At 38.0% G+C, this 23,747-nt stretch overlaps 1 protein-coding gene across 1 annotated transcript in view; it reads left to right on the top strand.

Annotated features, from left to right (window-relative positions):
- Positions 1–23,105, top strand: part of Mei4 (meiotic double-stranded break formation protein 4) — a 158,951-nt gene extending 135,846 nt beyond the window's left edge. Inside the window, exons 5-6 of the mRNA XM_041679717.1 lie at positions 15,885–16,131; positions 22,915–23,105. Coding sequence (XP_041535651.1) covers positions 15,885–16,131; positions 22,915–22,940 — 273 coding nt within the window. The 3' untranslated portion in view covers positions 22,941–23,105. The remainder of the gene's footprint in view (positions 1–15,884; positions 16,132–22,914) is intronic.
- The last annotated feature ends 642 nt before the right edge of the window (positions 23,106–23,747 follow it).

Here is a 23,747-nt window from a genome sequence, read left to right as displayed (position 1 = left end):
CACTACAAAAGAAAGTGGAACTTTTCTTTTAGATGACTTCTGTCTGACTCACACAATAGCTTGAATAACTGCCTAGATCAAAACTGTAAAATCTGTGAATGCAGTCTCATAGCTAGCTGTATTTTTCCAGACGACAGCCCTGCTTCTGCCCAGGTTTGAATGTTCTGAGCAGTTTTGACTGTTCCTGACCCAGTGCCTCTGTCTCTCCCTACCTCACATTTTGTTTTACTTGCATGTGTCTACCTTTTGCAATTGCTTTATCAACTTCTCTAGTTAGAAGATTTTGAGCTGAAAGAAATGAAAAGTTTTTAAGCAGAAAGGGATTACCTAATTAAATAACATTACGTGAGGCCATTAAAATAGAAATATGAACAGCAAGATTTCTGAAATTTTATTGCCTATGGCTTCATTAGGTCATTTACAAATCTACTAAAATTGCCCTCACTTCAAGACACACGGGTGTGATAAAATTCAGTTCAGTTTGCTATAGCACGATGTCAACTACCTGGAATTAACACAAGTGCCAGACGTCAAAGGCAATGCCTAGGAAAAACAATTCTCATTCCAGAAGCCAGTTTGCAATCTTAGTGGTCTCTGGGGGACCTGCATTTCGGACCAAATGGATGTAAAAGTGAGGGAGTTCCCACAGTTTCCTTCTAGCCCAGCCAGTGGCTACAGGGGTACAGAACTCAAGAAAGTATATGGATTGAGTGTGTGTGTGTGTGTGTGTGTGTGTGTGTGTGTGTGTGTGTGTGTTATAAAGATTTCGTAACCGGATCAGCCAGTTTACGAGATACATCGGTGACTGCTGGAAGTGTGCAGTGTTCCCATGGCTTCTCCTCTTTGCTTCAGCCATTTAGTATATCGGTTTGTTCGCCAACCAGGAAGGTCCCACACGCTCAGCTGTCCAAAGTTTTAATGACTCTTTTATTAGGTAATGGTTGAGTGACTCATTAGCTACATGATTGAATTCAGTCTCCAGCATTTACACATTTCCTAGAAATCTTACCTGTTTTTCATTTGTATGGTGTTAGATTTATGTCTGTGAAGGCACATTCAAGTATACTAACATCCATTCCCATTCTCAAATACTCTTTATGCAAAAGTTCCACTCTTTTATTATTTCTGCTTAAGTTTGATCAAATCGTTGCCCATTTCTTTGTTGATTTCTCTTTCTTTATAAAGTATGTTATTAAGTAAAATAGAATTGCATTACTTTTCCCCTTCCTACCCTCCCTTCACCCCATCCCATGCTGCCTTTTTCCCTTTGGTTATTTTTCCTACATACATATACATGTATGTTGGTGTATACACAGATATATTGCTACAAGTGTCTGAGTCTGTTTTTGTTTTTGTGAGTATATGATTTCAAACCTGGGCCACTCTGGTTGGACAATCAGCATGGGCGTGCTCATCTCTGGTAGAGGCTAATTCTCTCCTCCCCTGGCATTTAATAGTTTCCTCTAATTCTTTGTTTAGAGATGTGACCTCACAAAGTTTTCCCGCCTTCACACTAACATGTCCATTTATCTTGCCATTGTTCTAGTCTTGTTTATGCAGCCATTTCTTGGAGACACCATTTCACCACAGATTTCTTGACATTCTAACTCTTATAATCTCCCTCTCTCTCTTCTTTGATGTTCCCTGAGCCATAGATGCAGGAACTGTGTTGTAGATGTGTCCATCAGAACTGGGCTCTAAGATTTGTCGATCTCTGCATTGTGCTCAGTTGTAGTTTCTGTGATGTGCTCCATTTGCTGAGAGGAAGACTTCTTTGTTAATGGGTGGTAGGTACCCTTATCTGTGGTTAGAACAATAATATGTAGAATGTAGTCAGGAGCCACTTTGGTCTAGCAAAGTGATGGAGGTAGATTCTTTTTGATTGCCCTTGACGATTGAAGGGGAATCTCAACCAATCGCCTTGTTTGTGGGGTGTGGTCCCCTGGATCCCCAAATAGCCTATAAAACCATAAATGTGCGCTTGTTTTTCTCTCTTTGTTTTCCTGTGCTTCGCTGGAACTCTGGCTTTGTAAGTTCCCTTTTCTTCCCTTTATTAAAGCTAAATATTTTACATTAAAGCTAGTCTGGTTAATTCTATCGACCGCTTGCCAACAGCTTCCCTGGACCACTAGAATTTCAGTACCAGGAATGATTTCCTTTTTTCGAGTGGGCCTTAAGTGTAATTACACCATTGTTGGTTATTACACATGTGTGAATACATTTATTACACCTTTATTGAGTCTTGGCATGCTGGTCATTTTCTTTGTTCATGGGTATTGCAGCTGCTAGGACTGTTTCATTGTGTGTGTGTGTGATTTAAGATTATACACATATATATGTACATGTATATATACCATATATACATAAATATGTATGTGATCTTAAGATTATATGTATTTGTGTATAATTTTAGGTAAATATGAAATATTATGATTCCTTGAGGCTTTACCAAACAACCTTAGTGTTATTTGTCCTTTTTTCCTCCCTTTCCTTCTGCACTGATCATTCTTCCTCCTCCCCAGTAAGTCTCCATCTTGTTTTTTGGTTTCCCACTTCATTTCTCCTATATTGAATTATTCTCTTCTAATCTCATCTACTTCTTGCTTGTGATCCCTTCATGCTTTCCTGGTGTCTGTGATTACTCCATGTTGAATGGGCTTTACGTTCTATGGCATTCCAGTTGTTAACTGTTGCCCTTAATTTCTGGGCAAATGGAGTCTTGTTCAGAAAGTCCTTTCTTGCACCTCTATCTTAGGAAGGGCTCTGCATGTTTTTTTTTTCTACCATTTTTAGCATTTCTTGTTTCAAATTGATTTCTTTAGTCCTTTTGACTATAATCTCTGTGTTAGAGAATAGATACTGACTGAATTTCATTCTTATGACTTTGAATATTCAGTTTCGCAGCATCATTTGTTGAAGATGATGTCTTTCCTCTTTAAGAGTTCCTATATGATCCCTCTGTTACGTAAGAGCTGCACTGCCTTCTTGGATATTTATATTATGAACGACTTTAAATACAAAATCCAAACATCCTCTATAGTCTGAAACTTTCTGCATCACAGCATGATGTGGTAGTGGATAATTCCATACCTGAATTTATAAGCTGCAGTGAAAATTGAGGAACAGTAAAAATACAGTGTAAAATTAGTCCCAGACCTTCTTGAAAGGGAGTTCATGTAACATTTATTTCATGTTCAGAATTGGGTCTCATCCTCCAGAAGTAGTGCTGGATGTACCACAAATATTATATACTCTGGAAAAATAGAAAGCTGAAATCTTAAATACACCTTGTCCCAAACATGCTAGCTTTGGAATATTCAACACATACTAGAAATACACTTAGACAGAGATCCTATTCTGTTTATCATTATGTCCCTAGCCATACCATGCCATACCAAAGTACCCAGTAAGTACTTGCAATAGGTCAAAAGGAAAAGAAAACAAGACTCACAAGCAAATAAACTTTAAAGTTCCAAGCACTACCACTCACATGAGTCCTGAGAATCTAACTGTTTTGGTCTGGTTCCTCTGTCCTGTTCTTCCTCAATGGCCTTTTTGCTGGCACCTTAGTCACCTGGTTTCTATCACTTTGCCAAGATTTGTGATGCAAAGAAAAATTAACAAATGACTCAGACTTGAAAAATATATCCAGCTGTAAATAAGACAAGGCTGTCTCTGTGGCTCGGGTTGATAGCTCGAAAAGATCCTGAGAACACTCTGAGAGTACAGGCGAAACCCACATGAAGTTGGCTGATAACACAGAAATACAGTTTCCATCTATCAGGGCCTCTCTTTTTTAGTGAAGAAATCTAAGAATTAATGTTGATGTCAATGGTCTGTCATATTTAAAAACCTGCCTGATATACTACTGACCAGCAAAGTTTCAAGTGGAAATCAAAACACATGACATTTTCCAGTGGAAAGGCAAAAAAAAAAAAAAAGTTGAAGTACATCGATTATATCTGTGATGTTATTGTGTTATGTTCCAAAAACCTGATTTTTACTGACAAAGATCTAGAATAGATTTGGAGTGTCCACACTTCATCTTCGATTACCAGAGAATATTTTTTAATTAAAAAATGTTTAATTTTCAAGCATACTATCTTGTTAGGGGATGGGAAGAAGGGAGGAAGACCGAAGGGCCTTTTACACTTGCTAATACTCTATTAGAGGGTTGATCCTCTCATTCCACGTTCTTGGGGCCTTCTGGTGTCATGCCACCTTTCGAGTCCTAGACACAACACTCTTCTGCAGAAAAGAGGAAGGAACTGTTGTTCCACTGAGGTTTGTGAAAGATATCCTCAATAAGTCGAAGTAGGTGACAATACACGTATACAGCTGTGCATTTCTCCAGACATACAATTTACAGAAGCTTGAAAAGCAGCCAATAGTTGACATCAGTGTGATATTTCAATAATTACATCTTATCTGTATGTGAAAAATATCCCAGGTGTAAGGATTTTACATTTTTTTTCACTTTTTATAAAACAATAATTGTGAAAATAACATAGTGGATAATGCTTATCTGATGATCTGTCCATCATTAGTGGTATTTAAATGTTTAATATATTTTAATTCTTTTAACAGCTATTATTATTATTTCCTAGCAAATTTAATAAGGAATGAATTATTTTAAATTGACAATTTTCTTTCAGACACATCTTGCTTAAAAACATTGCGTTATCCCTGATACCTTCACAAACAAGGACTCTTGCCACATATGTTCCTATCGTGGGCCTTAGTCCAGACCATTGTCAGACAAATACCTGTCATTCTCTCTTTTTGAGGATTTTTGTACAAATTGCCTTCTTAAATAAAAGCTACTTGTTTTGTTACTACCATGTGAATTCAGCCTCTAGAAACAGATTTAAGAAAAATTGATAAGATTAGTTAATGCAGATATCATACTAAAATAAGTCTCATAATGAAAAACAGACTTTTTAATACATGTATTTCTTTAATGAATACCTTCATGCAAATATAACCTGGAACTCTTTCCCAAAGAAACAAAATACCAAATTCCCAATTTTAATAATATATAAATTTCGCCCAAGTTAGCCCACGGATCAAACAAAATCCTCCTAGAAGTAATCTTCAGGATCCCACGTTTTAGGCAGGCAAGCATACTGGTATATAAAGGAGCTGTAATGAATTTTAACCACTGTATCTGTCCTTTGTAATCTCCTTCCTAGGGCCTTTGATTAAAAGGTGATGCTCGAGTCTGTACCAGCATTTTGCCACAGCTCACAACTCATAGGTAGAAAGTCTTTCATAATTAAGTACATTCTGCTCTGACCAGTGCTTTGTATGCCATTGGTATGAGCCCAAAACACGGGGAGGGTGTGGAAGAGGGAAAGCCTGTTGTGTAGTCTCTAAAGGAGGCACAGTGTGAGTCAGTGTGGGCTTCACAACCAGTGCACTGGTTATGTGGATGGGTGGATCCACTCTGAGCTTTTGCATGGCTGCAAGTGTGATCAGGTGCTGTCTTTACTGGGCCTTGGTTCTGCCTAAGATTATGCTTTGGTGTCCCAGAAGCTGCCAGAGGCTGAGCAAATAACTTAGAGAGTTAATTTCTTCCCCAGGAATTTTTGTCTGAAGTCTACTTTGCTGTCTTCGCTGTCTACTAAATAAAATGGATAACTCACTAAAGGTCAGGGGCAACTTTCCCACTTAATTATCCTGGTGACAACTGACCTTTCTCTTAAAGTGTTGTGTTGAATTCATTCTCTTAGGAGAAGACTAATTTTAGTTGTATCTTACTTTTTCTTATGTCCAACAAAATCTGGCCCATAGAATACCAAGCTAATGATACATTATACTCAGCGAACATTTAATTTAACATTTAGATTATATGGCTAATAGTCTTTGACTTAATTTTCTTCTCCCTGACATCCTAATTCCCCCACACACATCTCTTGCTTTTGTGGCAACATGAAAATTTTCTATGGCAGGCTGCTAGTTTCTCAGCAGGCCTGTGTCCCCTGTGTGCCCACACCTGAAGTATCACATTGCTAATGAGCAGGCATGTTTTGATGATTTGCAGTTAAATATAAACATCCAAACTACAAATTAAACCTCAAGTGTACAGTAGCTTTTTTATTCTTTCCTTTTATTTTGTTTTTAAAATTTCTGTTGCCAGAGATTCTAGCTTTCTTTTTGTCCCTTTTGCTATCTCTCTTTTCTGTATAAGACATAGCAGAAAGCAGTAACTTTTAAGGCCAAGGAAACTGGAAAGCTTCACTGCCCAACTAAACTCCATATAAAGTAAGATCTGAAGGATAGGAATGGACAAGAGGAACTCCAACATACTACAGACATGTACACATATCCCTGAGCATCAAATGTGCCTGGCTGCGCAGTGCCCTCAAGCGTCTGGCCTTTATATACATGGGTGTCATTCATCTGCTGGTTTGCCAGAGGACTGTGTCCACATCTCCCCATGGGAAAAATGATGAAAGGGAAGGGCAAAATTGTCTTCAGTATCTTTAGTTTGCACTCAGCTTTCCCAGAAGACTCATCACTTACTTATATTGTCATCGTGTAGATCAATATCAATAGAACAGATGCTACAGAATATAGAGAAAATATAAAAATTTAATTGCTCCATTTATAAATTGAAAAAAAAATGCAGGGTTTTACTAATGAAGAAGTGGGAAAATCAAACATGACGTTCTTGTTTACTTTTGGGGGGAAATTATTTCCCCTTCTCAGCGTTTCTTAGTTGTCTGCTATTTTTTGCATAGAGTTAGGAGCTCATAAGCATTTCCTCATCTGAGTTAGTGCATTTATTCGTGTTGTCAATGTCCAACTAGTCATTGCTTAGACATTCTTGTTGGCAAAAATGTTTGGTTATAACTTCTAACATTTCTAGAAGATACACTCTCACAACTACTTGTTCCTCTGGCTCTTAGAATCTTTCTGTACCCCCTCGTATGCAATGATTCCTGAATCTTGGAAGAGTTGTGTTGGAAATGTATGACTGGTGTAGGCAGTCCTTCTGTTTGTGTGTTGCATTCATTGGATAAATAAAGAAACTACCTTGGCCTAGTTGATAGGACAGAACTTAAGCGGAGTAGACAGAACTGAATGCTGGGAAGAAGGGCAGAGTGGCAGACACCATGGATCTCCTGCCTGAGACGGACACTGGTTAGAATCTTGCCAGTAAGCCACAGTCTCATGGCGATACACAGATTAACAGAAATGGGTTAAATTAAGATGTAAGAATTAGCCAATAAGAAGTTAGAGCTCATGGGCCAGTCAGTGTTTGAATGAATACAGTTTCTGTATGGTTATTTCGGATGTAAGCTAGCCAGGCGGCTGGGACGACAAGCAGCCCACTCCTTCTGTTACATATGACTTGGTACTGAGATACGCCACTCTTTGTTTTAAATTTATTCCATTTATATCCAGCATAACTATTGCTGGGTCCTGAGTGAGTACTGTCATGTTGATGTTTTCTGGTTGTTTTATGTATCTCTTGTTCCTTTCTTGCTATCCTTTACATGATTACATGTTTTTCTCTATAGATGTTCTTTGATTAAATATATTTTTATGTCTGTTGTATTTTTATATGCCTTCATTATGTAGTTAAAAGGAGTTCTATAGATAGAATAGACTATTTTAAGCTGATAATTAGATCTCATAAAAATATTCATTTTCCATACTTTATGCTTTTGGCATCTTAATTTATATCTTTTTATATTGTTCATCCATTAAAATTTTGAAGCTGTCTTTTTAATCTTCATATTAAATGCTTAATTGATTTATATGCAATGTTTAAGAAATTAAAAGTACTCTGAATTTAATTGTGTGTGCATTTCCAGGGTGTTTTTTATTAACTGTCTTCAAGTTACTAAATTATTGAGCACCATGTTATTTCTCTTTAAGATTGAAGTTTTCCCTTCTTCCTGAATTTACTTTTGTAAACAGCAGTTCAAAGGTGACTACCACTCAGATTTTCTTATATGGGAAAGTCTTCATCTGTTTTTTATTTCTGTACTTCTAGACCATATGAAATGTGCTTGGTGAGGATATTGGTTCTCTTCTTCTGCTGCTGTCTGATTAAATTATTATCTGTCTCCTGGTGTTGACAGAGGTTTTGGTCCCACCAGGTACCACATCTGTTTATTCCCTAATAAACACACAGAGGCCTACATTAATTATAAACAATTGGCCTATTAGCTCAGACTTTTTATTAACTCTTATAACTTATATTAGCCCATAATTCTCGTTTGTGTTAGCAATGTAACTTGGTACTTTTTTTGGTGAGGCAGTCACATCTTGCTTGCTCTGTCTGGCTTTCTCTATGCCTGGGTGACGACTGCAGACTGAATCTTTCCTCTTACCAGAATTCTCCTGTTCTCCTTGCCCTGCCCATCTTCCTGCTTCGTTGCCCCGCCTTTTCTTCCTGCCTGGCTACCGGCCAATCAGCACTTATTGAAAATACAAGTGGAAGGATACAGACTTTTTCCACAGCATCCTGGATTGTGAACATTCTACTGAGAAATCTACCACTGAGTCAAGGGCTAATCTCATATATGTAATGAGCTTTTTTTTAATACATTCATAATCTCTATCACTTTTTATTTTTAACGATTTGATTATAATATGTGGTAGTGCAGTCTGTGCACATTGAAAGGGCCTAGCTTGTACTTTTTATACCTGGGCATGTAAAACTATCTGTAGATTTGAAAAAACTTTCATCTATCACTGCTTTAAATGTTCATTCTGTCCATTGTCTCTATTTCCTTTCTTACTCCCTATAAATCTTCTATACTTTCTCAATCATTTGCATTATTTTCTCCCCAGTCCTTCTTTATTTCTCAGATAATGATATTTTTTTTCTGCTCTGATAAGTGCTGCTATTGGTTTTTTTTCATTAATTTTATTGCCAACTAAAATTTTTCTTTATATTTATTTTAATGTATTTAATGACTTCAATTTGCCTTTTTATTTTTGTATCTTGATATTATTGACTTCTCTATTTTTCTAAACATCTCTGGTTTCTATAGGTAATTATTTAAAATTATTCATCAAGCAGTTTGTTTTCAATCTTTGGTATAGATTCTGGAGGATTATTGTGCCTGTGGTGACATGCCTCTTGATTTTGTTAGAATTCCTGTTCATTTGCATTGATGTTGATTTGTTCCATAGAGCACTTTTTTTCTGTTAGATTTTCCAAACAACTTTTGATGTAATCCTACTTCCCAACCTTCTTCCCAAGGGGGCAGGCAGGATGTAAGGAGACTGCAGCCATGTAGCTTCTGTAGATGGCTGTCAGTGGTCAGCGAGCGAAATGAGGTCAGGAGAATGCTATGGAGATCCTTAGTAGCCAAGGCTCTAAATATCTGCTATGGTAGGCTGTTGTGTTGTGTTGTTGAGTGTGGTAATCAGGTTGAGCCAATCACTTTCCTTTTACCAGGCAGATAAATTGTGGCGGAAACAGTCCCTCTTGGCACCCAGTTTCTTTTTCAGGTCATTCCATTGTGCTTGTAGCATCAGTCAGATGTTAAGTCACCTGCGGAGCAGATGCCTGAAGCATGAGGACATGTGGTTGGCCTGGGTCTTTGGGCTCTGAACAATAATACTTTTTGATAGCAATATATGGTTGCTTAGGTAATAGTATACACAGCAGGTGTGCTGTAAATGGGAACCCAAACATGCTCAGCCTTTCAGTAGGTAGGGCCCAGATCATGGGCACATTGAGACATGGAGGCTCTGGGGTCTAAAAAATCAATGCAGACTGTTGAAGGATGGCAGTGGCCCATTGTAAAATGTAGAAATATTGCAGTCACAGAAGCCATGCCCAGAGCATGGGCACTCTTTAATGGACTCATCTTGGGAATGAAGCATGCCTGTATTTGGGGAATGGGGTACTAATAATGACTGCTTCTTGAAGCCTGATGGTGTTCGGCCACATCTAAGAGAGGCAGATGGGCCTCATTACATGACTCTTTTTGAAGTATTTATTTATTTTCATCTGTCTGTATCTTTATAATTGGGTTTATCAGGTTATCTTTTTGAAGAGTAAATTCCTCTGACTCTGCAAGCAGACTCTTCTATTTATGTGTCATCACGGTGCGTTGCATTGATAAATGTTTCCAACACATTCTCTCTCCCCTAGCCCCAATTGTAATACTTTATTTAATGAACTTCAGCAAAACAACATCAGAAAAGTCCCTAGTTAAGATCTGTAGACTTAGAGTTCTAATTAGTGCACCTCTGTGGTTCTTTTCTTGCCTGTAAAATAGTGATAAGCATTCAGCTTACCTCCTAGGACTTCTGATTTCCTTCTTAATTAATAAGGAAATAATGAGGCAAGCTTTTTCTTCTATACTGATACCTCTATTCTCTTAAGTTTTCCATTGCACTTCTTAGGCCTTTTTCTTTGCTTATGTATAGTCATCCAGACAAATTAATTCCTACAAGTCCATATTCATACTTCTGTCCGTGTACATGCGTCTGTAAGTCTAGCACTAATCTCTGATTTGTGTGGATTCGGGGTGAGAGGATATCTAGTGGCTTAATAACTTCAACCTACCATTTGTGCCTCCATGCATGTCCCTAAATCCTACCCTCACAATATCATTCTTTGATTTTTGGCAAGAAGGCCATGCATTGAATAAATCCTTGACACAAGATTGAATTTAACAATCTACACTGTTATGCATATACTGTGCACTTTAAATGTTTACTTGTAAGTAATTACATGCAAATAAATAATAATAGGCAGCATTCCTAATACAAATGCTTGGGGCCAAAAGTATTGTGTAATTTAGATTTTAACCCTTTAGGGTTTTACATGTACCTAATAAGATAATTTGGAAATGGGACACAGTTCTTGCCATGAAATTCCTTTATATGTCCTGAATACTTTAAATATGCAGACTGTAAGTAATTTTACACAGTATATCCATGTACATTTACTGAAACTACACTACAATATGTCATATAAGAATACATATGGAAATTTCTATTTAAACTATCATGTACTGATCCAAAACATTTTTGATTTTAAGACATTTGGATTAGAGTTTTAGGAATGATAATGTATAGAACAATGGTAGAAAAGGATTTCAAGCTTACAGATTATCAAGAAAAAATTCATTCTTCAGTTTATGGGCATCTAGGTTGTTTCCTGTTTTGGCTATGAATGACACTGCTATGAACATGGTTGAGAAAGTGTCTTTGTGATATATATATATATATATATATATATATATATATATATATATCTCCTTCGGATATATGCCCAAGAATGGTATGGCTGGAATTGGAGGCAAATTGATTCCCAACTTTCTGAGAAACCTCCATATTGATTTACAACTTGGCTACACAAGTTTGCACACCCACCATCAGTGGAGGAGTGTGACCCTAGCTCTACATCTTCTTCAGCAGAAGCTGTTATTAGTTTTCTTTTTATCTTAGCCATTGTGACTGGTGTAATATAAAATCTCAGAGTGGTTTTGGTTTGCATTTTGCTGATGACTAAGGATTTAAGGGTCTCAGACACTTGAGAGTCTTCTGTTGAGAATCTCTGTTTAGCTCTGTTATCATCATCATCTATGTCCCAGCAATGCTTAAACATGCATAGGCAGATGGTTCATGGCAATTCTCCAGGAAAGTTGTTCCTTTCCTGGGCAGTCCTAGCTGCTTGTGTTATTGTTATATTCAAGGGTCCACAGTCTACCTTTATGCTTGCCTAGCTATCATTTTTTGGGCCTTCCTAGTTGCCGTACCCCATGTACTCCTCCAAACAGTGCTATCCTCGGGTGTCTGCTGTCATTTATTCTCATAACATGGCCGAAGTATCTCAAGCGCTGTTGCCTTATCCTGTAGTTTACTTCCTTCTGTAGAGAGAGATGTCCCTTAATGTCATCATGCCACAGCCTATCTTCTCATGTGATGCCTAGAATCCTCCTGAAACATGCCACCTCGAACACATTCAGCCGCTGTTCTGAGGAGCATTTCATTGTCCAGGTTTCAGAGTCATCAAGAAGGCAGCTCAAACAAGTGTCCCATACACTTGTAATTTTGTTATTGCCATTTTGTCTCTTGCTGATCTAACCTTTCCTGCCTGGAATGCAGCCATCCTTATCCGTATCTGCCTTTTGACATCTGAAATAGTTCCCTCCTTCGAACTGAGGTTTCCTCCCAGATAGACAAGTTGACTGTTTGCTTGAGGTTCTGATTCTTTATTACAATGGAAAAATCCTTGAGCGCCTTTCCTCTATGTCCTATCTCAGTATTCTCAATGTTTACTTTCATACCAAGGTTTTCTCTGACTTCCATCACTCTATTTACCTGCAGCACATATGGACTTCCAGGAAGCGGTAAAATGCAAGTTATTGATTTTCACACCACCTATCTGCATGCCAATCTCCTCATCCTCGAGAGCTGTTGTTATTGTTAATTCCAGAAATATATTAAAGAGTAGTGGTGAGAGGACGCATCCCTGCAGCACTCCTTAAACTGATCACTTAGTCCTCCACAGACTTTGACTAATGCAAAGGTATCTTTATAGGTGTTTTTTAGTATTCTTATGATTTCCTCTGCGTAACTGTAGAACCTCATTGTTTCCCAAAGTCCTTTACTTCAAATGCTATCTAATGCCTTCCTGAAATTGATGTAACAGACATATAAATCTTTTCCACATTCCTCATATTTTTCTGCCAGTTGCCTCAAAATGAAGATCTGATCAATTGTGCTCCTGTTAACTCTGAATCCACATTGGGCCTCTTCTAATATTTCCTCTCTTCTGCTCTTGATCCTTTGATATCCTAAGATAATGGAGGAGAATATCTTGTTGCTATGGCACAACAAACTAATTCTCCTATAATTTGAGCAGTCCAGGCTGTCCTTCTTCTTGTGTATGGAAATTGTGACAGAGTGGTACGGAAGGTCCTTCTGTCTATGTGTTGCTTTTATTGGTTAATGAATAAAGAAACTGCCTTGGCCTGTTGATAGGTCAGAACTTTGGTAGGCAGGGAAAACTGGACTGAATGCTGGGAGAAGGAAGGCAGAAAGAGAGACACCATCAAGCTGCCAGAGACAGATGTGCTGAAACTTTGCTGGTAGACAGTGACCTCATGGTGATATACAGATTACAAGAAATGGGCTAAATTAAGATGTAAGAGTAAGCCAACAAGAAGTTAGAGCTAATGGGTCAAGCAGTGATTATTTAATACAGTTTCTGTGTGATTATTTTGGGTCTAAGCTAGTCGGTAGGCCTAGAATGAACAACCTCCCTCTTCCCAACAACTGAGTGCTTCCATTTTGTGTTAATCACTTCATGTTCCCATATCTCCCTGAAGAGTCTGAGAAGTGCCTCAGCCCGGAACTTATCGTAGCTGCCTCCAGCTCCTTCACTATGATGTCATCCACTCCTGGGGCCCTTCTACCTGTAGTTCTCTTGGTAGCTTCCTGTATCTTGTTCCTGTCAATATTTACATTTCCTCATTGTCTCTGGTGTTTGAGTGTCTGCCTAAGTGTTTTTTGTTATAGTCTACATTGACAGCATTAGGGTCACTGTATAGGGTGTCAAAGTATTGTCTTTGTCTTTGTTTTGCTTTCCCTGATTTTGTTATTAAATGATCTTTCCTATCTTTAATGACCTGAATCTGAGGAGCATATCTGACAGTTATCTGTCTGATAGCTTCAGAGACAAGATGTGTTTTATTATGGAGTCTAGCCTCTTTGACCTCTTTGCATATACCTTGTATACACATCTCTCTATCCTTTTTCGCTCTTCTTTTGACCTCCCTGCACAGATAGTTGTGGTGTTTTGCTGTCTGTGGATTGCCTATTTGTTTGCTCTTTAGCTTCCTTCTTTCTCCCGCCAAGTTGATCGTCTCTGCACTAAGCCCTTGTACAGGTATTGCCCTTTTTGCATAACCAAGCATCTCCTTTGAATCTTTCCATATAGCTCTTTTGACTTTTTCCCATTCACTTTCTATATTTGCAAAAGGTTGTTTGATGGTTTCCGTCATCTTCTTTTCAGTGGTTCTCTTATACTCTTTCCGTACAGCTAGGTTCATGTTTTGTTTACAATTGATCTTTCGATTCATTATGCCTAGCATGCATCTCCTAAGTTGCAGTTGAATGTTGTCCATAACAAGTTGGTGATCTACCCTAATTCATCAATAAGAAATGGTCAACTGTTTTGGATACTAGATAAGAGTTCCTGCTGTTCAGAATATAGTCAGTTTGGCTGTATGTATGTTTGTCAGGGCATTCCCCACTTCCAGCATCTTGATGGTTTGGCCTACTTGAATTTTGTCTTGGCTATGTACAAATCATTTGCATAGCAGAGATCAAGCAATCATTCTCCTCTGTCATTCCTTTGTCCAAGTCCGTTTGTTCCCATGATGTTATAGTCCATTCTTTCTCCAGATCTCACTCTTGCATTGAAGTCACCTGTAAGGATTAGTATGTCATTCTTATGTACTCTGATGACCTTGTTTTGTAAATCTGTGTATAAACTGTTGATGGCATCCCCTTTGGCTTCCACTGTTGGTGCATAAACCTTGATGTGTTATTGTCTAAAATCTGGCTGATATAATTCGGTCATTTACAGGTTTGTACCTGAGCATACATTTTTGGGCCAACTGGATAGCACTAAAGCTTCATTTTTTTGTATATTTTCCCTCTCCACTTGAGTCTATAATCTTGTTTATGTTTGCTTCAAGTTTTTGTGTTCCTGTGCAATGCGTTTCTGACAATCCAATGACATCCCAGCTGAAGTGATTGAGCTCATTCATGAGCAACCTGGTTCCCCTGATGCCATTGGTTTAGCTCTGTACCCCTTTTAAATTAGATTATTTGGGTTTTTGATGTCTAATTTCTTGAGTTTTTTATATATTTTGGAGATCTGTCTATAATACAATTAATTAAAACCCAGAGACAGATATTGTCTTTAGGTTCAACCTGAAGGTCAGAAAAGCAAAACAGCCAGGCACCGCCTATTATCTCTAACTCAGTCTGAAATGGTGATCCTGTCTCCAGGAATCTTCAGAATGAGACTGTGAATGAGAGCTGTCTCCTCCTGTTTTATATTCCTCTCTATTGTTGGAATTAAAGAAGTGCACCACTACCACCCTGTTGCTATGGCAAACTAGTGTGACTACTGGGATAAAGGTGTATGTCACCTTACACTGTAAGGCCAGTCAGGGTGGCTGTTTTTGTCTCTATTCTTCAGGCAAGTTTTATTTATTAAAATACAAATGAAATATCACTACATCAGTCTTCTGTCAGATGTGGAGTTGGTGAAGATCTTTTCCCATTCTGTGGGCTGCCATTTAGTCCTATTGATGGTGTCCTTTGCCTTATAGAAGCTTTTCAATTTCAAGAGGTCCCATTTGTTAATTGCTGATCTGAGTGCTTGCTACTGGTATTCTGTTCAGGAAGGTGTGTCTTGTAACAATGAGTTAAAGGCTCTTTCCCACTTTCTTTTCTAATAGGTTCAGTGTGAGGAACCTAGTCCTACCTCAACTTGATACCCCATGCTTTGTTGACATGCAGGGGGGCCTGCCCCTTACTGAACAGAACTAGAGAAATGAATTGGGGAAACAGGGTGAAAGTGGGGGGAGGGAAGGGAGGAAGAGAGGGGGGAAAAATTGCACTCAAGATAGAAAATAAATTAAAAAATTTAATATAAAAGAAAGAAATCCTTTATTGTGTTTTCAAAGTCATTTAAATGTTTATTTTCTTTCTCCCCACTGTACCAATCTAGTCCTCTCACCATTCCAATGACCAAGGGGACAGGAAGACATAAGGCTTTAAACCAATTCAGACACTTCTCTTTTTGCCTGACAATATAATCTTATATTAGCATTTTCTTATCTGACCCACACAGTGTTTTCATGGATTTTATTGTTTCTTCGTAGGGTCAAGGCAATTATGATGTGACTCGCTATGAAAATATTTTCTCCTTGTTCTGGATTCTGGAGCAGCTTTTTCAACAGGAAACCCAGGGAGACCCCACTTTACACATTGATCACAGCAGCCCCGAAATCCAAGAGTTTCTTCAGAAGCATGACGAGACCATCTTCCAGCTTTCAGATGCATTCCCTTTACTTACTTTTTATTTATGGAGACTAGGCATCCTCTTGACCTCAGCAGAGATGGAGACAGGTGAGGAGACATTTTCTTAGCCGTCTACCATGTATCAGAAAACAGTGGGCTTAAGCTTTGCAAAGATATTTTTTAAATGAATAATTCAAATTGATTGACCAACCTTAACCATTAACTCAATTTAGTGATTAGCCTTCTGTATAGACGACGATGAATCGCTGTTCTGTATCACAATCAGGCAATTTCAGTTGACAATGCCCCGTATGTTCATGTATTGTATCTTACTTCACTCAATAGTCTAGCAACATTCTCTATAATGAGCCAACCGTTGTCTGTCGCATAATATATAGTAAACTGTGAAAGATTTCCATCTGATAGAAATGTAAAAATTGTAATCAAATACAGATTAAACTTTTGTCATTTAACATACTTTAATACAAGGTTTAAGTCAATGGTAAAAAATAGAAATTATTATGGAGTTGTAGTCATGTCATTTTCCTCTTGAAGGATAGTTCTATAGAAGGAAAAGGGGCTTTGGAAACCAATGGTTTTTAATTTTACATAATCAACATATTTGTTAAGTACTTTTGAAGTGTTAATTAGTTCTTTAAAATGTCTGTTTTTAAAACAAATTTTCTGTTGATTAAAAACATTATTGCCCCTATGATTGTTAAAATGTAGTAAAGTTGCATATTGTTAAGTCATTAGGGATGCTTTTATAAATTTTAATATCCTCTAAGAAATACACTTTATACTTATTACAAGTACTGGGTTGAATTTTTCCATTACCCAAATTTCTTTACTTAATTTTAGTTATTAAAATTATACCAGACAAGCTTAATGAGTGCACATTTTGTACTTTCCGATTTAGTGCAATTTAAAGAAAATATAATGTAATTTTCTTTCCTTTGTTAATTGTGTATGATTCTGTTTTATAAGTTAATTATCATTTCCAGATGCCATTAGCACTAAAAAATAAACTTTGCTATTTTCTTCTATAATGTATATAAAATTATATCATCTTCCATAATTATTTTTGGAATTATTTACCAGGAAATGTGTTATGAAAAATCTCTCCTAGAAATGACTGCATAAACAAGACCAGAAAATGGCCAAATCAATGGACATATGGACATGGAAGGGGGACAGCTTCCTGGGGATCACCCCTAGATAAGACCTCAATGCATGACTGCTGGGAGAGGGAGAATTAGCCGACCCCAGCGATAAGCACTCTTATCTGTTATCCAGTGCAGAGTGGTCACCCCTGAAACAACACACACACACATATAAACACACATACACACACGAAGAACAGACTCAGCTTGTTATAGTTATATGGTTGTGGATACTTATAATGTATCTAGAAATGTATGTAATATTAATAAAGAAAATGAGGGGGAACACGGAAGGAGTTGATGGAAAGGTATCTCAGAGAATTGTGGGAGAAGAAGGAGTGGGGAGTGATTTGAGTATATTTTAATTTTAAAAATATATACTTTAATTAATGATATTAAAGAAACTCTTCTTTCTTAGATTTTATGTGGTGGTGACACTGCCTTTCTGTCCCAGACATTCAGGCAGGATACTGAGCAGGTCATGGGATGACTGTGGATGGTCATGTTTTCTAGAGGAACTCCAGAGCCAGGCCGCTAGAGGACTGAACACTTACTATCCCCTTTAAATGTGGTCTATTATCAAGAGGAGTGGGTTATACTGGTTGGGTATTTTATTTTGCTACTTGATAAAGTCTAAACAGAACAGAAGACACTGGTCTTGGAAACTGACACTCTACTAAGTGTAGTTGAGGTACTTAAATATTTCTAATTTTTTAGAATCAATGAAGTCTAGTTGACATTTCCAATTGATGATATATACTTAAGTGGCATAGATACAAATAGTACTCCAGCATCTGATTGTCTTGTATGTCGCTATGACTAACATTTCCTGAGAATAAAAGATATTAACTCCTCAAACATGAAAAGATCAAGATCAGATATCCACATAGAGGTTACCATTAGCTCCTAAAACTTAGACATGAAAATAAATAATACATTTGAGCATAGCTTATACTGGCTTCAAAATCAAACTATTTTTTCAGTCAGAAGAATAATATCTCTATTCCATGTCAAGAATCAATAGTGTGATCCTATTTTCCAAGTACAATGCATGGCTATATATGTGAATGTGTGTATATGTAAGTATCCTTCCATGTACGTGCATGGATGTAGATGCCCAAGGTCAATGAGTGTCCCTCCTCAGGAGTTCTTTAGGTGTTTCTGGTTCTGTTTTGTCTCTTTGTGTAGTTTGAGACAGGGTCTCTTGCAGGCTAGATGAGCTGGTCATCAAGCCCAAGGGACCTTCTATCTCTGCCATGTTTGCATTACACCATGACTTTTTTTATGCAAGACTTGAATTTACATGGTCATGATTGTGAGGCAAATGTTTTACCAATTGACCTGTCTCCTCGATCCCGTGTCTGTTATTTTTAAACCACTCTTTGGAGTAAGAAAATGTTTTCATGGCTGCCTCTTAGAGAAAAGGATGGGCAGAACTAATTAATTTAAAATGTATCAGGGATAGGCCGGGCAGTGGTGGCGCACGGCTTTAATCCCAGCACCCGGGAGGCAGAGGCAGGCGGATCTCTGTGAGTTTGAGGCCAGCCTGGTCTACAAGAGCTAGTTCCAGGACAGGAACCAAAAGCTAAGGAGAAACCCTGTATCGAAAATTCAAAAAAAAAAAAAAAAAGAAAAGAAAAGAAAAAAAAGAAAGAAAAGAAAAAGAAAAAAATATATCAATGATGTGTTTCCCAAAGTAGCTTTATTTAGGCAGCTGTTGTTCACACCTTTTCCTGAGATCTGGAAATGCATGTAAGGCCTTTACTTGACCTCTGCTTGTCAAATGGCACTACATATATTTTTTTTGAAATAGCCCTTTCTTGACATATTGAAACAACAGTGGAGTTCAAATAGGAACACATTGTAGATGGCATAAATAGGAGGTGAAGGAAGGCAAGAGAAGACAGGAGCATCACTAAGTCTTCTTATAACGTAGGAAAAGTGATACTGTGATATTTCTCTGAATGGCATCTGTCTTCAGGTTTAAAGTGTAAAGAACAAGCAGTATCTATTACTATTAGGAAAATGTGTGTGCTTTTTTTTTCTGAAGGCATGCCTAAATGATTAGGCCAAGATGTAAATTTAATTACTCATTATTATTAAATACCAGATGGCATTGGAACTTCTGTGTCTTTCCTGGCTTGATGGGAGCCTTTCAGTGGAGGAACATACTTGAAATTAAAAATGAAGATATCACCCTGTCTCTATCATAGAAATAAAACTCCCACTTCATCATTAATATATTTTTCTTTTATTTTTATTCTTCTCATACACTGCATCCTGACTGCAGTTTCAGCTCCCTTCCCCCCCCAAGTCTCTCCTCCCCCCTCTTTTTTTTATTGAGAAAAGGAAAAAAAAAGTTTCCCCCTCCTCCCAGCCTCCCATTTCCCTCCCCCTCCTCCCACCCTTCTCCCCCTCCCCCCACTCCTCTTCCCCTCCCTCTCCAGTCCAAAGAGCAGTCAGGGTTCCCTGCCCTGTGGAAAGTCCAAGGTCCTCCCCCCTCTGTCCATGTCTAGGAAGGTGAACATCCAAACTGGCTAGGCTCCCACAAAGCCAGAACATGAAGTAGGATCAAAACCCCGTGCCATTGTCCTTGGCTTCTCATCAGCCCTCATTGTTCGCCATGTTCAGAGAGTCCGGTTTTATCCCATGCTTTTTCAGTCACAGTCCAGCTGGCCTTGGTGAGCTCCCAATAGATCAGCCCCACCGTCTCAGTGGGTGGGTGCACCCCTCGTGGTCCTGACTTCCTTGCTTAGCTCCCAAGGTCCCAATGAGGAGCGGAAGGAGGGAGACGATGAGCAAGGAAGTCCTCCCCCCTCTTTCCTTAAAATCCACCTCCTCCTCCATCTCCCATTAGAAGAGAGTCGGGCCTCCCAGGAATAGCAACCAAACGTGGCATAACAAGCCTCAATAAGACCACATGCATACCATTCCAACAGGGCTGGATGAGGCAAGCAGTAGGGGGAAAGGTGATACAGGTCAGAAGTCCAGCTCCCAAGGCTGCACTCAGGGTTGCCAAAAGAATGCCTCCAAGAAGCAAAGACATAGGGAAAATTTCTTATCTACCTAAACAAAAAGACTCAGATATGTGATCTGAGGGTCAAGTTCTTTCTATTTCTTGTTCTCTTTTTCCTGTTTCAATTTTCCAGTTCTAAATCTTTAGCCCTAATTCTCATTCCTAATTTCTTCTTCATTCTCTGTTCACATGACTTATATACACATTTAACCACAAACGTTAGGAAGTAAAAAAAAAAAAAAATGCAAACCTGTATCTCAGGGTCCCAGTGCATTCCTTGAATTAATGATAAGGAGCCATTTGCTATGGCAACACACAGGCAGAGTGAAGAATGCTGGGTGTTTTTGTCATTCTTTTACAAGGTCTGTCCCAAACCTTAGGATACATTTTCTTATCCTGCTTGCAGCCCCAGAGTACAAGGAGGGAAACTTGCAAATTTATTAAGGCTATGAGGTCAGACCGTCTTCTGTGGCCCTGGCTTTTTGTGAAAATTTTCCCATATAAAGCTGTTGCTCTTGGAATTGGTTAATTGGTTGATTGCTATTCTTGTTATCCATATAAATTTTAGGACTTAAAAATGAACAATTAATTAGCTGAGCCTTGAATTTTGTATTACAAACTGAGCTTAGAAGTTTCTGCAGAGTGTTAATTGCTAAGGAATTTAGTAGGGGATGGCTGTTGGTCTCTATTATGAGCCAGGCCTGGCTAGAGAAACTGGCAAGAAATGCTTGTCCCTCTGTGTCTAAGAGACCTTGATTTAACAAACCAGACATCTGCAATTCTGTCCTTCTATATAGTCTGTGAAAAGTCTAACTTGCGATCCATACTCTTATTCTAGCTAATTTGTCCTGTCGTCTTAGTTAATTATAGAGAACAAGTTTACAAGTTTCTCACTGTTTGCTGGAACAAAGAGTGAACTATGAGGGCTTGTTTATTCATCACAATTACACAGTGTGGGGAAAGTCATCCTTTTGTCAGTAAAGGAATAACAGTGCCCCAAAAGCAAGGAAAACACTGCCAAGGTCGTGGGACAAATTCCATGGCTATTTTAGGGCTGGTGGGGAGACCAGGGTATCACACAAGAAAATTACAGGCAGAAACAGACAATATTTATAGGCAATGGACCCATAAACCATAAATTGTTCCTCTGGTGGGTCAACTTTATAAATATCAGCTGTCATCTACTGTGTATTCTTGCAGATCCCTGCAGAAAAGGGTCCCAGAAACTGGCAAAAGAGTCACAGATACCCTATTCCCACTGGTAGGAATCCCACAAGAACACCAAGCGATTCATTTATAACACAAATGCAAAGGACCTGGGTCAGATCCCACAGACTCCTTGATGTCTACAAGTTCCCATGAGTTGTGGTCAATTGATTTTGTGGACTGTGTTCTCTTGGTGTCCCTGACCCCTCCAGTTCCTTGAGTAGTTCCACTTTCTCCCTTGCGTGGCTCCCCAAATTCTGCAAATGTTTGACTGTGGTATTCTGCATCTGCTCCCATCAGTTGCTGAATGAAGTCTCTCTGATCTCTTTGATGAGAATTCTGCTAGACTCCAGTTCCAGAACACCATGAAGGCAGGACATACTGCAAATTGAAAGTTTTGTATCTGGGTTGTTGTCCCAGTCCCTACACTTGAGTCCTTGCCTAGTTACAGATGATGGCCAGTTAAATCTCCATGTCACCCCTTACTAGGAGTCTTTGCTAGTGTCACTCTCATAAAAAAAAGTTATAAGAATTATATCTCATTGGTCACAGTACATACCTTGGGTAAATGATAAGGAACCAAGTCATTTACCATGACAACACATAACTGAAGACATGGTTTTTGGCACCTACCTGAGTAGTGAATTGAAAATGTCTCAACCATAAAAGTATATTCTCTCTAGGGCTGGGTTTAAAGGTGTGCACCACTGGAATTAAAGGCATGCACTACCCGGTTTCTTTGGCAACTAGTATGCTACTGGGATTAAAGGTATGTGTTACCATAACCTGGTCTGTAAGGCTGACCAATGGGAATGTTTTACTCTTAGATCTTCAGGTAGTCTTTATTTACTAAAGTACAATTGGAATGCCACTCCATACTGTATCAGTCATACCAATTCATGAGCATGGGGGATCTAGTGGTATTCTATCCTTTTCAATTTCACCTTAAAGACTTGAAGTTTTTATCATGCAGGATATTCATGTGCTTGGTTAGAGTTAACCCAAAATATATTATTGTGGCTCTTGTTAAGGGTGTTGTTTTCTGGATTTTAGTGCTATGGATTTTTGTGAGTTAATCTTATATCCCACAAAATTGATAAAAGTGTTTATTAGTTGTAAGAATTCCCTAGTAGAATTTTTGGGATGGTTCAGGTATACATCATATCATTTGCAAATGGCATTCCTTTGAGTTCTTCCTTTCTAGTCTGTATCCCCTTTATTTCCTTTACTTGTCTTGCTGCTATAGCTAGAACTTTAAGTATTATGTTGAACAGATAGAGAACAGACAATCTTGTCTTGTTCCCAAATTTAGTGGAATTGTTTTTGAGTTTCTCCCCCATTTAATTTGATGTTTGGTATAGGCTTGCTGTAAATTGCCTTTATTATATTTAGGTCTGCTACTTATATCTCCAATCTCTCCAAGACTTTTATCAGGAAAGTGTGTTGGATTTTGTCCAAGGATTTTCAGAATCTAATGAGATGTTCATCTGTTTTTCTTTCTTTCAGGTTTTTTATATGGTAGATTGCATTGACAAATTTTTGAACCATCCTTGTGTCTATGGGAAGAAGCCTGCTTGATCATTCTGAATGATCTTTTTGATGTGGTCTTAGATTTAATTTATCAGTATTTTTTAAAAGTATTTTTTGTATCAAAGTTTGTGAAGGAAATTGGTCTGTAATTCTATTTCTTTGTTGAATCTTTATATAGTTTAGGTAGCAGGGTTACTGTGGCCTTGTAAAATTAATTTGGCAATATTTCTTAATTAATTAATTATTTAATTAATTAATATAATTAAATTAATTAATTGATAATATAATTACTTAATTAATATTTTCAAAAGTAAAATCTCACCATAGGTTTTTTTCATGTGAAGTGACATGCATAAATTACATTGTGAATTCTGAAGTGAAAATGTCACCAAGAGGATCAAGCCTTTATATAATGTTTGTTAGAGATCAGAGTATATTCCAAACATCTACCTGTATGCTTCATTCAATCTTCCTGCAATCCTAGTCAATATTATGAGATCATTTGGCCATACGTTAACTAAGTAGTAAGGAAGTTAAGTGGCCTGCCTGTCGTCAAAGCAGCGAGGCTATGACTTTTTTCTTTTGGTATTTTAAGAACGAGTTTCTCTATGTAACTGTCCTGGCTGTCCTAGAACTCACTTTGTTCACCAAGCTGAACTCGAGCTCAAAGAGATCTTCCTGCTTCTGCCTCCCTAGTTCCGGGAATAAAGGTGTGCACCACCCTGCTAAGATATCTTTTGTATTTTATTTATTCATATTTTTTATTCATGCGTTCTGCACACAAAATAGACTAGCTAAACCATACCAAT

The sequence above is a fragment of the Microtus oregoni genome, unplaced genomic scaffold (assembly GCF_018167655.1).
Source record: "Microtus oregoni isolate MIOR12 unplaced genomic scaffold, Mior012 000032F_ref0000030, whole genome shotgun sequence".
In the NCBI taxonomy this organism is placed as follows: domain Eukaryota; kingdom Metazoa; phylum Chordata; class Mammalia; order Rodentia; family Cricetidae; genus Microtus; species Microtus oregoni.
The sequence above is the reverse complement of the archived record's forward strand: the minus strand, read 5'-3'. Positions and strand labels throughout refer to the sequence as shown.